The sequence below is a fragment of the Cololabis saira genome, chromosome 3 (assembly GCF_033807715.1).
Source record: "Cololabis saira isolate AMF1-May2022 chromosome 3, fColSai1.1, whole genome shotgun sequence".
NCBI classification, from domain to species: domain Eukaryota; kingdom Metazoa; phylum Chordata; class Actinopteri; order Beloniformes; family Belonidae; genus Cololabis; species Cololabis saira.
The window spans coordinates 40,886,639-40,901,133 of NC_084589.1; the positions used below are offsets into that span (position 1 = coordinate 40,886,639).

At 40.7% G+C, this 14,495-nt stretch overlaps 1 protein-coding gene across 1 annotated transcript in view; it reads right to left on the minus strand.

Annotated features, from left to right (window-relative positions):
* Positions 1–2,570: 2,570 nt before the first annotated feature.
* agmo (alkylglycerol monooxygenase) overlaps positions 2,571–14,495 on the minus strand; it is a 113,850-nt gene continuing 101,925 nt past the window's right edge. The window contains exon 13 of the mRNA XM_061717514.1: positions 2,571–4,256. Coding sequence (XP_061573498.1) covers positions 4,176–4,256 — 81 coding nt within the window. The 3' untranslated portion in view covers positions 2,571–4,175. The remainder of the gene's footprint in view (positions 4,257–14,495) is intronic.

Below are 14,495 nucleotides of genomic sequence, written 5' to 3' on the forward strand. Positions count from 1 at the left end.
AGAAGACAGAACTGTTTCTCTGATGGCGTTCAAACATTCAGAATGAAGAATTTCTTGTTCAGTCCTTTAGTGTAGATCACAGAAACACATACAGTACAGACCAAAGGTTTACTGTTTGTTTCATGATCGTCAAAAGCAGAGGTTTTATGTTTAACCCTTGTGCTGTCTTCGGGTTAAAGAAGGAGGAAGGGAAGAAGGGAGGAAAAAAGGAAGGAAGGAAGGAAGGAAGGAAGGAAGGAAGGAAGGAAGGAAGGAAGGAAGGAAGGAAGGAAGGAAGGAAGGAAGGAAGGAGGGCGGGAGAAAACAAGGAAAGAAGGAAGGAAGGAAGGGTGAAAAGAAGTAAGGAAAAAAAGAGAAAAGAAGGAAAGAAAGGAAGGGAGAAAAGATGGAAGGGAGGACGGAAGGAGAAAAGAAGGAAAGAAGGGAGAAAATGAAAGAAGGGAGGGAGGGAAGAAGGAAGGAATTGCGAAAGGAAGGAAAGAAGGAAGGAAAAGCAAAGAAGGTAATAAAGGAACTAATGACGGAAGGGAGGTAGGAAGAAAAAGGAGTAAAGGAGGGTAAAAAAGGAGGAAAAGAGGAAAGGAAGAAGGAAGGAGAGAGGAGGAGGAAATAAGGAAAGAAGAATTGGGTCATTTTGACCCAAAGACAGTACAAGGGTTAAAGGAATGCAAAATTATTAATCATAATATTCACTTTTTATTGAATTCTCTTCAATAAAAATGAATTGTGCTCTGTGTAGTTCTGCTTTTGAATAATCCACCAACAGACTGATGAGCTCGGTCATGGATCACTGTAGTGGCCGTGGCCTCCACCTCTAATCACGCAAACATGTAAAACACGCGTGGACCCACCAGAGGGCGCTTACTTCTCATGGATTCATGGAGGTCAAGTGGAAACGCCGGCGTGTGAATGATCACCGGGACTGAAACTGACCTGAGCGTTCAGTCATTCCCTTCCTTCCTCTTTGTGTCAGACGAGGAGGAGGAGAGAGAAAAAACTGAAGCACGCAGGATGTTTGAAATGTAGAGTTGTGAGTCTGTCCAGTTAACTGTTCAGTCGCTCCAAATGGCCTCTGCCAGCAAATCCATAAGTGCAACTGTTGTTGTGGAGTGTGGAGTAATAGGTCAACCCCAGCAGGCCCATGCGTAGCGGAGTCAGACACACACCAGACATGTGGGACAGAGACAGGCAGTACTAGAGTTGAGGGGGGATGAGGGGGGATGGCATCCCCCCCTGAAATAAAAACGGTCAAAATCATCCCCCCTGTAAAACTGCCATCCCCCCTTTCCATCCCTTATGTCATTTCATCAATGAATGTGGTTTTACTGCTATTTCAACATTTAGAATCCTCACCAGAAAAATAACTTATTTGAAAAATTCTCACTTGATTCAAGTAAATTTTCACTTGAAATAAGTAGAAAAATCTGCCAGTGGGACAAGATTTATCTTCTCATTACAAGCAAAAAAATCTTGTTCCACATGCAGATTTTTCTACTTATTTTAAGTGAAAATCTACTTGAAACAGGTGAAAATTGTTGTTTTTTCCAGTGATGAGTTTTTTTCCAGTGATGAGTCTTGTTTTAAGTGTAATGAGATTTTTTTTTACTAAAAATGAGACATTTTAACTAGAAATAAGACAAATATTCTTGTTAAGATTTTGAGTTTTTGCAGTGATCCATTTTACTTATCCTGTGAAGGACAGAGTCATATTGATAAGTTCAGAAAAGTGTTTTTTAATTGTTGTGTTTTGATGTATTTGATGTAAGCCCAGTGGATATTTAAAGCTTACAGAAGGCTGCATTTAACTGCTGCTATGTCATTCCTGCAGTATTTCTGCAGGTGTTTTGGTCACTGCTATTATTTGTAATACAGTATATTATATTATTTGTTTGACAGGAGACCAGTTAAAACAGCCTGAGTGAAGCTGCAGTTCAACTGAATGTTGCAAAATTAACCTCAAGGTGCAGGTAATCTCAAAGAACAGCTATGACACCTTTTTTCTCATGATGAAAATTGGCTCCTCTTCTGGATCCCTTTAGTGTAGCTGCTGGTAGAAATCCTCAAAATGCTAAATAGTCTCACAAACCCACTTCAGAAAATCAGAGATTCTCCTCAAATGTAAATGATCACTTATCAAAGAGCTGGAAATACCTTTGAAAGTCCTCTCAAGTCACACTCATGTCAACATGCAGAACATTGTTCCTTACTTGCAGATGAGCCCCTCCCGTTGGACTGGAGACGACGCCGGCTGCCGTATTTGAACCCTCAGAAGCGGCGGCGCTTTAATGGCGCGTGCGTGATTCTGCCCAAACTGAGCTGCCGGTTCCAAAACGGTGACTTCTCCTCAGCTTTTAATCATCATCTTAATTCACACGGTGTTCTGATAGTAGAGGTGGGTGCAATTCATCGATGTGTCGATGCATCGCGATGCGTCACGTGACGATTTGGAATCGATTAATTAAAAAAAATAAAAAATAAAAAAATTAAGTTATCCTATCCAGATTCCAGACTGAATAAGCTGCTGAATCATTTCATTTTCAAGAATGCACATTTCTTATTGTTCACTTGAAATATGGCAGACATGTTTACACAATACATTTGATGGAAGTATATCTTGTTTACTTGAATTAATGAACTCATTAAATCCAGGGCTTGACCGTTTTCAGTGTTTTCCGCCAATAGAGGGCGCTCTCATGCAAGTGCAGCTTTCCCTGGTCAAAGTTAAGTAAGTCAAAGTGCAAATGTTTACAGTCATAAAGTTAATTGATTGGCTATGTATTTACAAATGTAGCCACAGATGAAGACAAAATCAATCATGTATGGAAAAAAGCATTAAAAATCACAATAATCGAAGAATCGTGGCACCAATAATCGAATCGACAATCGTTATAATCAAAGAATCGAAGCTCCAATAATCGAAATCGAATCGTGAGGTACCTTTGTTTGCACACCGCTATCTGATAGTGTTACTGCAGTAATGCCACGATGACGAGCAAATAAGGTTTACAGTATGCTTTTAATTAGCGCCATGCTGGGAGTTCCAGCGTGGTACAGTGGAGCGGGAGCCCCCGAGCAACCTGCTCCTCACAGATGTTCCTGCATCTGCTCAGCCAGCACATTAGATAATGTGTCTGGTATTTTATTGAACACAGGGAGACTACCGTACACATATGTGCAATAGCATCTGTTAACATGACGCATGACAACTGCTCACACACCCACCTCTGCTCCTTCCGTTTTCACAACACACTCATCAACAGAACCATGAATATTATGGGTTTTTTTATGCTAGAAACCACATATAATTTAACGCCGACATTGACGTGGTTGCATTTGTACGTTAAGACTTGTTTGTCTTTCGCTCGACCTCAAACAAAAAGGTCTGGAGGAGCCGGACGCTGGAGTCCATGTGAAACGGCATGTTGATTTAAAAGAGGGTGATGACGGTTGATAACAGCACCATCTGCTGTGGACCATTCGTCACTCCCACACAAGACCTGGAGGTTGGGAGGAAGAATTCATCTGCTGTTTCCAAACCTAATCAAAGCCGACAGGCCGCACAACCTAGCAGGCTTAAGTTCTGCAGGGCCAGAGTTATATTTCTTGGCTTTTCCTGCAGTTCGGGGGGATTACGCAAATGCATAGGTGAAGAAAAAAAAAAAATGTAAATGCTTTATTGCAAGTGGAAAAACCACAGACTGTACGGTGTTGTGCAACGTTGCAAATCAGAAGTGAAATCGACCCCCGTCGGCACGAACGGCACCCGTGTTAGAAGAGGTATGTGGTCGTGTTGCGGTTTATGGGACTTTATAAACATCGTGAGTGAAAAGTGCTTCATGGGAAACGCCAGTAGCAGCAGTGACATTTACAGCAAAAAGCACAGAAGAGAAAACAACAATGTGACCAAACTGATCATTTCATAAAACCAGTGATGCTGTCCTGCGTGGATTAAAGCCACGTTCACATGAGAAAGCTTTGGTTTCAACCGCTTTTTAAGCAGTCGTACCATAAAAGAAGCAGAAGCTGAATCATTTGAGCTTTTTTCCCTCCTCACAGATACACGCAAGTGTTTGAAAGTGATTGAAAACATGCTGCTGCGGAGTTGTTCAATCAGAGATGACTCCAAGGTTTTTTACTGGGTTCCACCCGTGTCGCTGCGCCGCCTCGGCGTCCACTCAGTCGGCCCTCTTCTTGACGGCGCGCAGCTGCGAGACGCTCTGCAGGGCCCAGAACAGCAGCGAGAGGGAGACAAAGGCCTGCACAAGAGCAACAGAGCCGGTTAGAATCAGGGGCCTCGCGATGCTGCGTTTCACTTCAGATCATGGCTGCAACACATTCAAAAGAATTTGGGAGACATTAGCAAAATGGGGGAGGTGATGTCTCACACGGTTTAGGTGGAAAATGCAACCGTGTGCTGCGGAGAACACAGGCTGAGAAATGTGCACGAGCCTCGCAGATACCGGGGCTCGCAGCAGTTGGGTTTGAACGTTGATGAATGCGGATGTTTGGGATAAATTTAGACGTCTGCTGGACTGCAGCTCAAGACTGATCGCTCTTCAGTCCATTTGTCAGTTACTTCTTTAATGATCTATTGTTCGTACGGTTCATAAAAAGTCAGATTAACTTTTACTTTTTTTTTAATATATATTCTAACCAACATTTCAGGAGCTTGAGCCAATAAAATTAAGCAATTTTTATCAAAAACAATTGTTTCAGTTATGCAATCTGAACATCTGTCAGCTCCATCAACTTCAAGCCATCGATTAAAAATGATTTTGGATGAAATTAAGGTCAATTTCAACAGTTTTCAAGATCCCCCAGCTCATAAAACAATATAATATTTATTAGAAGAAAAAAAAAAAACATGCTTAGTGAGGTGTTTGTTACTTGAAAGATCACTTGAACTGAGATGTTCAGTTTGATTAAAAGTGTCCACTCAGTATCATCAGCTACTCACTTTAAATTGAATTCATTATTTAAAAATGTCACACTGAGAAGAAAGTTATAGAAAAATTTAAAAAATAAAAGAGAAAACATGCATGAAATAAAAACTGGTGGATCTATCTGCTGTCATAAAAATAGATGCTGAAAGTGAATCTTGTCTGAAAAGAAAACAGTGAGAACCAAGGAGAGGCCCGCGGTCTCAGGGAGATGTCGACTGCGGGCTGAGGGGTGAAGGAGCAGGTCTCCTCTCCAGACGCTCTCACGACAGGGTCAGCGGGGTCACGACCGTAGGGGACGCCGCTATTCGCAGCGAGAGGGGCCGTGCCAGAAACAGCCCTCGCCTCCACCCCTCGCTGCGTTCTGGCCCATAAACTGCATCCTACATCGCAGCGCAAGCCAAAAGCAGAACGCTGTCCATCATAGCTAAACGGAAGGGAAAAAAAAGAGGAGCTACGTTTCCCCCCTCGGTGGGCAGGGCAGCTGTTTTCCCCAGAGGGACGGAGAGTTGACGTCCGCGCTCTGTTTTCTACCTCTCACTACCTGCTCCCAGAACAGCCTTCCCGCTGAGACGGGAACAAAGGAGCAGGGCCGACTGACTCAGGGTGTTAAAGGATTCAGAACATGATCCGTTCAGTCTTCCTCTCCCTCAATAACATCCCCTTACAGACCTGAAGTCGTCGCTGATATTTTAAAACTGTTCTCAGATCAGTGCTGGCGTCTAACGGCTCAAGCGCGTTACATCTTGAAAAGAGACGGGCTGCAGTTTATGAAAGGAATTTTTTCTGTTCTTGTCTTCCTCACAGCTAAACGTTTTGACTAAAACCCCAAAAGCCGATTAGGTAACCACACGTAGCAGTAGCTTAGTCCTTAAAATGTTCCTTACACAGTTGCATGAATACTTAAACACTTTAACTTGTGATGGAGGACCCGTCCTGGGTTTAGTCACTATTTTTAGCTCTGATGAAGACAAGGAGCACTTATTAGCCAGGGGAAATCACTAAAAACTGATAGCATCAATGCAATAAAACTAAAAACAGGATATCTCTGGAAGATATCTTTTTTTTTGTGGGGGGGAGGTTGACACCACACAAAATATTGGGTGAGGAAAAACTGCAAAATTGCAACTGTAACAAACTTAGACAAAAATGGGTAAAGGATTAGGGTATAATTATTTATTTGTGGAATATCACGATTACTGTACTGGAATTTAAAAGTTTAAATCTGAGCAGGTTATAAGTGAAGATTAAGTTGTTTTTATCCCGTCATCATTACACACCAATGTTAACTGCGAATATGGTGATTTAAGTGGTAAAGAGTTACACGGTAATTGCTCTATTTTTATTTATTTCTATTTTTTATCCCTATTGATCAGCTGGCCAGTTAATGGGTGATAACTGGCCACACCCTGATGAACATGCTGGGGGAGATGGTCAGGATTAGAATCCTCCAACTGATCCACAGCTGCTCAAATGACTCAAAAAGTTCCTCAAAAATCAAGTCAACAGTGAAAATGAGAAGGTTTCATTTTTTTTATTTAGTTACTTTGTTCGCCCTATTATTTCCTATTGAAAACATTATTAGTGCAACAAAACCACACCTCCCAATGTCGAGGATCAGAAAACTTCAGGACATACAAAGATAAAATGGAAGTAAGAGTAAAAGCATTTAGACAAGTTTCCTGCTCATCCCAGAGGTGTTCATGCAGTTCTGGGATTTAACCATGTTAACCATGTAAAACTTACTGTAGTTATCTGTTTGGGATCAATCACATACATTCATCCATTATTTATTTATTTTTTAAAGAAAAGGCATTTTTCTTTACATGTTAATCAAGAAGAGGCTGATAAACTGGATTATTTCTTGGTCATATTAAGGTTCCTCTCTCTCTCTCTCCTTCACTTTCTCTCACATTGTTTGCAAAGAGACAAAAAACAGTCATTTATATCCTTTCTACAACTGAAATCGGTATATTTTCGACAAGAAAATTGTTGTTGTTTTTTAAACCAAATCTGTGGTTAAGAAAAGGAACAAAAAGGATATGACAGAAAAAAAAAAAAAACGACTGACTGAAGTTCCTCCAACAAAAATGTTTTTCATATCAAACAAATAAAAGCAGCAGTAGCCGAGACTGCTGGGAAGCTTTCCCCTGTGATGCAGTGTCTTAGCGGTAATGTTTCCAACAGGTTTACTAGAGCTTGTGGGTAGTGTAGTAGTTCACAAAGTAAGCAGACAAAAAAAAAAAAAAAGAAGCAGGAGCCTGAAGTTAAAAATCACATGGCTTCCTTTGGAAATGACTGGATGAAGTTGTTTCACAACCTGCTCCTCCTGGTGAGTCCACTTAATACAATTTAAACATGACGGCTAAAAGTCCAAATTCCCTGAAGTTAAACCAGATGGAAGATTACAAAATACGGGGAGCTGCATTGTGTCGGCCTGCGAGACGGACGAGGACGGAAAGCGGCGCGCGGCCTTGGCAGAAGCTCGCAAATCAAGTTTCACTCAGACCCGAGACCAAAACATGACAGGGCTCTCTATCAAAGCCGCATGTGGAGGGCACCTATTTTTCTCCTGTCCATCTCACCCTCCCTGCACGCTGCGTTTTAATAGACTCTGTGGAAATCCATGTGGGAAAGATTAAATTGTAAGGAAGCAGGTTTGATCATCTACAAATAAGCACTACAGTCAGACAGCGCTGCTTCCCAGCGGAGACGAGGGCTCAGCACATCCACTCTCATTCTTTTGGTTTAGAGCACTTTGAAAGCACCAGTATACAAAAAGCCACAAGTATATGGTTTAGGCTGCCTTTTTATGTTCTTTTTTTTGTGCGTGTTGTTGAACTTTATCCATCCAGAGAGGGCATGTACTTGCAAGCGTTCTGGAGTGCCGGTCTAGCTGGGGAATCAATCGATCGTACTGGACGATAAATCAAGTGCAGCTCATTTACTCAAAATTGGCACTTTTACGTACTAAAGCACAACAATTCCTTCAGGAGAGAGAGAATATTTTTGCAGATCAATTCAGTTTTATAAACTGCAACAAGCTGGCGTCAAACACGTCTCATTTCATCGTCTTCCTCAATGGTAACAGACATAACCACGGTGCTGTAAAAAGCTGCAATATTATCCATTTAGCTACTTTGGATCAAGAATTTTCAAAGGAGACACTCAAGGACCATTAAAAAAATGTTAACCTTTGAGTAAGAGTCAAACTGCATCTCCAAAAGCAGCAGAAGAGTTTATATTTCAGTAAAGACTGCCCTGAATCTTCTGCAGCCCCTGCAAGAGGAACCTTTTCCAAGCTCAAATCGCGGTTAATTATGATTGATCGTCCAATATGAGCCTTTTGCTGCGTCTACACTGCAGTGATCCATACTGTCCCTCAGAATATCATTGCTCCAACACCACATCCGAGTGAGTGATGCCGGATGGCTCTGATGGATATGAAGCATAAAGGAGATGCGTTAAAGACCCCAGGGCGTACTCTGCTGCCCCTGGTAACAATCTTCCAGCCTGCAGCGGGTTAACATGGCCGAGTCTCGCTGCTCTCCAGCTCTCGCAGCTGCACTCGTGATTGAAATGAAAACAAGGCAGAATGGCTGCTGTCAGACGCGTGATATATGATCTGCGATGGGATGTTTCCAGAGCTCCCTCTCCATATGGCTGCCTACAGTCCACCAGACCTGGCCTGAACTGTATCGGAAAATAATTCGGAGCTTTTTGTTTTAAACTGGCTGCGCGAGGGGGGGAAGTGGGAGGGGGTGTGTGCTGCATCAGGACATTGTTGTATTTGTGGAAAATAAACCGCAGAAAAAAAACTCTCGCTGATAGTCCATGTGGCTTGCATTTCGAGTCTTGGGATGCAAAACTTTCATACTTTCACACTGTTGGCACGGACTTCTTGATGGGGATTTGTCGGATTTATTTACGCAGCAGCATTCGTTCTGCTCACCATGCGACAATCTCCTAAAGTAAACATGCAGGAACAAGCACACACACAGTCAAAAGGGGCTTTTTTTCTCTTTTTTTTGGTCATTGAACATACTCGGGTGTATTAAATGACGATCAAATCAATCCATTTGATTGTAACTCCTTATTTCAACAACCAACAGGTGTGGCCAAATACTTTTGTCCATATAGTGACTACAGTGTCTTGCGAAAGTATTTGGCCCCCTTGAACTTTGTGACCTTTTGCCACATTTCAGGCTTCAAACATAAAGATATGAAAGTGTAATTTTTTGTGAAGAATCAACAACAAGTGGGACACAATCATGAAGTGGAACGAAATTGATTGGATATTTCAAACTTTTTTAACAAATAAAAAACTGAAAAATTGGGCGTCACAAAGGTCACAAAGTTCAAGGGGGCCAAATACTTTCGCAAGGCACTGTATTTACATTCATTTATTTTGGTGGGTTATGCACCACAATACTTTATAAACTACTTTTTGCACTCTGTGTTATTGTTTTTAGCCTTAGCGCTATTAGCCGCTGCTTATATCATTTCAGGTGGGCCAGATGTTACTAATCAATATTTAGCTGATCAGGAAGAGGTGCGAGTACCTCGTTTTTACAAAATGTCGGTCTGGATCATTCCGGTGAGTGTTAACTAGGGTTACCACCCGTCCCGTAAAATACGGAATTGTCCTTTATTTGAGAAAAAAATGTTGCGTCCCGTATTGAACTAATACGGGACGCAATTTGTACCGTATTCTCATTAACTTTTACACCATATTCTAGTTGAATTATTGAAATAAATGAACTTTTACACCATATTCTAGTTGAATTATTGAAATAAATGAACTTTTACACCATATTCTAGTTGAATTATTGAAATAAATTAACTTTTACACCATATTCTAGTTGAATTATTGAAATAAATTAACTTTTACACCATATTCTAGTTGAATTATTGAAATAAATTAACTTTTACACCATATTCTTCACCTGGGCTATATTCTACATCTGGGCTGATGTGGACATACATAGCATAGGAGGATATTTCAGTTGCTGGTATGGTTGTCTGTCTGTACAGTCATGCAAGTTCAATGCTATTAAAGCACTTTAAACTTTAAATCAAAGCATTTTGTTTTTTCATATAAAATAAACACATTTTTATTCAGTTTAGAAGTTTTGGGGCCTTTTTTTTTGGCGCTGCTGAAATCAGGGCGTCCCTTATTTCTATTTCTGAAAGGTGGCAACCCTAGTGTTAACACAATGCCAAAGAGGGACGACATCAGCGATGACCTTAAACAAACGGTCTGGGACGGGTTACAAGTTCATTTTCAAACAATTTGGCGTCCATCATTACACAGTGAGAAAGATTATTCATGAGAGGAAAAACGTTCAAGGCGGTTGCCAATATTTCCAGGTGTGGCTGTTCCAGCAAATTTACCTCAAGGTCAGGCCATGAAAAACCCAAGAGCTCCATTAAGTAAACATCTGAGCTGATCTCAGACTGGTGCAGGAGCAGAAGAGGATGTCAAGGAAACTTCCAAAACTACAGGAACCACCTCGGTTGCAATTTGAGATGCAGACTTCTCCCCAGAAGCACACGACTCAGTGGCTCTATCAAAGGCTATAGAGCAGAAAAGATACTACTGATTCTGAAGGCACAAAAGCAGCTGCTGAATGAGGAAGGAGGCAGGTCCACTTAACCAGTGATGCACGGACACGTAGGACTGATCGGATCCGCCAGAAACTGTCACAGTTTCTCACCAGTATATTCACAGAGGTGGTCTCCAGTTTCACTGAAAAAGTCCAGCAACGCTCATGTAAAAAGAAAAGAAAATACGTCGTCTCCCAGATCTAAGAAGTCACAACCAGACTATGATTTTTTCTTTTAAAAGGGGAAAAAAAAAAATCATCTTAAAATTGGGTAAATCCAACAAAAAAAACATGATATATTGAATTTATTGAATAAAGAACAAGACAAAATGCAACAGCCATGTGTGAAAAAGTTTGTGATGAGGTAGCCTGTAGTACCACCTTTTAAAAAAATTACATTAAGTTATTTTTTCTGTTACCTGTCTCTGAAATTTTCCAGTAATCCTTCAGTCTTGTGAAGTTTAAAGGCCTTTGAAAGTTACCAGCTCTGGACTGGAAGTTCGGGTGTGTTCGGGATTACCGTCCTATTGTACAGAGGTGTCAAGTAACAAAGTACAAATACTTTGTTACCTCACTTAAGTACAAATTTTGGTTATCTATACTTCACTGGAGTAATTATTTTTCAGACGACTTTTTACTTTTACTCCTTACATTTTCACACAATTATCTGTACTTTTTACTCCTTACATTTTAAAAACAGCCTCGTTACTCTATTACATTTCGGCCTTTAAAAAAAACTATCCAGTTAAATTGTGAATTTGGTTGTGGTTGTGGAAAAATGAATGATGTTCTTGTCCAGTTTTGTTCTTACATCCGTTCCCTCAGATTCCTGCAACTAAACTTGGATGTACATTCCAATAAAGGTTAGGATAAATGATAACATGCCTCTGAAGTTTGACTTTTTGCACCATTACAATACTTATAGGCAACTAGTCATCATATCTCCTGCTCTCTGAAACACATGTTAATGCTCAATAGTACATATATATGGTTCTTTAATATATTTGCATTATACTAAGATGCATTCATTTTCAATGGCTTTTGTCCTTAATGGCTTTTTTCCCCCTTACATTACTTTTACTTTTATACTTTAAGTAGTTTTGAAACCAGTACTTTTATACTTTTACTTGAGTAAAAAACTTGAGTTGATACTTCAACTTCTACAGGAGTATTTTTAAACTCTAGTATCTATACTTCTACCTGAGTAATGAATGTGAATACTTTTGACACCTCTGCTCTTGTATGACCCAACTTCAGCCACGCTAGCTGACGTCTGGATTTGGCCTCACGTTGACATTTACGTCCAGAATAACTCGGTAAACAGAGGAGTTCATGTTCGGCTTGACCGTGCACAACCTGCGTGTGCAGAGCGAGGACAAAATCAGAGTTGGTACGAGGTATTTGTGTGATGTTTTGTTTTTGCTAAAACGCAGCCCTGCGTGTTACAGCCAAACGTCTCCACTTTCCTCTCATCTCTCCAAAGAACATCCATTTTGAGTGAAAATGCTGAAACCTTTCTGCCAGCGCGGCTCACATGCACGCACTGAGTACTTCCTGTCTGTTCATTACAGGCAGATATACAGTCTCTGTGCTGCACACTCAGGAAGGATATGCTGAGCAGGATAACGTCCCACCAGAGATTCAGTGTAGCAGTATTTGTAAGACTGCCATGAGAAATAGCGCAGCTACACTCCCACGGACGCACAGACAGACATAATGCAGCCAGACAAAACACGAGGAAAACTGCAGTTGCTGCATGTAAAAACATGGCAAAACACAAAGTGGTCTGATGAAGGGCCAATTTAGTACACAACAGTTGTTCGGACTTGTTTTTGCTTCTCTGGTATTGGCACTCGCGTAACCCGTGGTAACCCAAGATATATGACAAAACCCAGAGGACAACTGTTGTCATGCGTCTTCGCCTCACGTCACATTGAGGCAGCTTGGCACCGGTTCAGTTTAAATAAGACAAGTCATCACCTCATCATTAACTGCAGCTCCATGGGCGGTCACGGTGGCGGTGAAGAACGCATTAGTGTGCAGAAATACAGAAGGGCAAGGTGTTTTTTTGCAAAAGTTCACAACAGGGGATAGAAGCAAAACACAATGTGTGTGTGGAGCAGACAGGAAGTTAACGCTCCTGCAAAATGAAGCCTGTGTTTATATTTTAATGGAGCAAAGAGGAGACGTCTGGGTCAGCTCGGAATTAGCTCAATAAATTCCTCTGAGGAGGAGTACAGATCAATGTGTCTCCGAGGGCCTGTTAGACCTGCATCTTTCCCCAACTCCTTCAATCCACCCACTGATATTAAGAAAAATGATAGCAGTCTCTTTTTGTACATTCCAGTTGAGGACCTTGACGCCAACGGTTTCTGAAGCCACTCTGTTTCCCTGACACATGTGGCTTTTCTAGGTTGTCCAAAGAGGGACCATATCAATGACAACCAGTTTAGCAATCAGGAAAAATGTCCATCTCTGAATGTTGGAGCCAAGGTGCAGACAGAGCAGCAACAGTGACAAACAAAAATAATCTGTTGTCCAATTAAGGTTGCTTTGATTGATGATGAGCAGAGAATCCAAACCGGATCAGACCCTCTCTTCACAAACCAAAGAAATCAGGAGGAAATATAACTTGGCAACTAAGAGTTTGGCAGAAAAAGAAAGAAAAAGAGGGCTTAAAGAAACTGAGCACTAAGAAGATGAGCAGCTCAACTGGCTGTTTCAACAAGAGAACAACTCGCTCAGGAAGGTCGGTTTATAGCTACAAAAGAAGAAACCGTTCCCCATTGAGCATGAACTCTACGGAAGTCTTTGCAAGTGAACTAACATCTCCAGACCGGCAGAAAAGGTTGTAGGTTCACAGAGCAGCAGCTGACCAACAGGAGTGGCGGGTGCACAGTTTTTAAATAACAATTTCTGCACTGACAAGCCGGTGAAGGTCACTATGGTAAGAGAGATGTGATCCCCCGTTAATGCAAATGACTGATGATTAACCCTCAACAACAGCTTTGAAAACGATGATAATTATCAACTGATTTTTTTTCAGGCTTCCCAACTTTTCCAGAGTCTACTTTAAACACCTCTTGAGAAAATTCCAGGTACAATGTTAAGCCCTTGAAGAAATTTTGAAACTTAAGATGTAATTACTTCCTTGATTTTGCATGCAATTTTGCAAGCCCGTCCATACCTTTGACTGATAATTTGAAGTGGATCAAAACATTTCATCAAAGTTGTCCTAAGGCGAGAGCAGATATCGATGAAAATTCTGGTGTTTTTGATCCACTTCAAATGTTGACTACTGTATAATATACTTAGAATAAGACATCTAGTTTGTGTAGCCTGTCCAGGCTGTTATATTAACACATAACCCGACCATGCTGGATGTATTATACTGGATACATGCATTTCTGTGACCTCTATGCCATCCTCATAAAAAAAAGGTTTATACAATACAAAAAAAAATGAAATAAGAAAAATTAAAATAAAAATGTACTCATGATGATAAAAAAAAATTTTCAATTACAAACTATAAAAATAAATAAAATTGGAGTCGTTTTTTTTTTATTTCAGTATATAATAAACACTTCAGAAAAATGCAGGATTATTTTTTGTCTAATTTCTAGGGCTGTGAAAGTTAATGCCTTAATTGCCTGTGTACGCTACTTACCACCAATATTCTTAAAAAACAAAAACAAGTTTAATCAATGCATGTTTCAGGAATATGACCCTCTCCCGAAGTGTAGATTGGAGAAACAAGATGCCATGCAGCTGTGATCTACTGTAAAATACAATTCAGGAAGCATCGGTCACATGACCCACATGTTTTCTGAAGAGTAGTTTTTAAGGCTTTCTTTTCCCATAGACTCTAAAATACAAAAAAAAAAAAAAAAAAAACACTTTTTCCTTGTTTGGCGTAGCATCATGTTGCCCTCGAAGCCGACAGGAATAA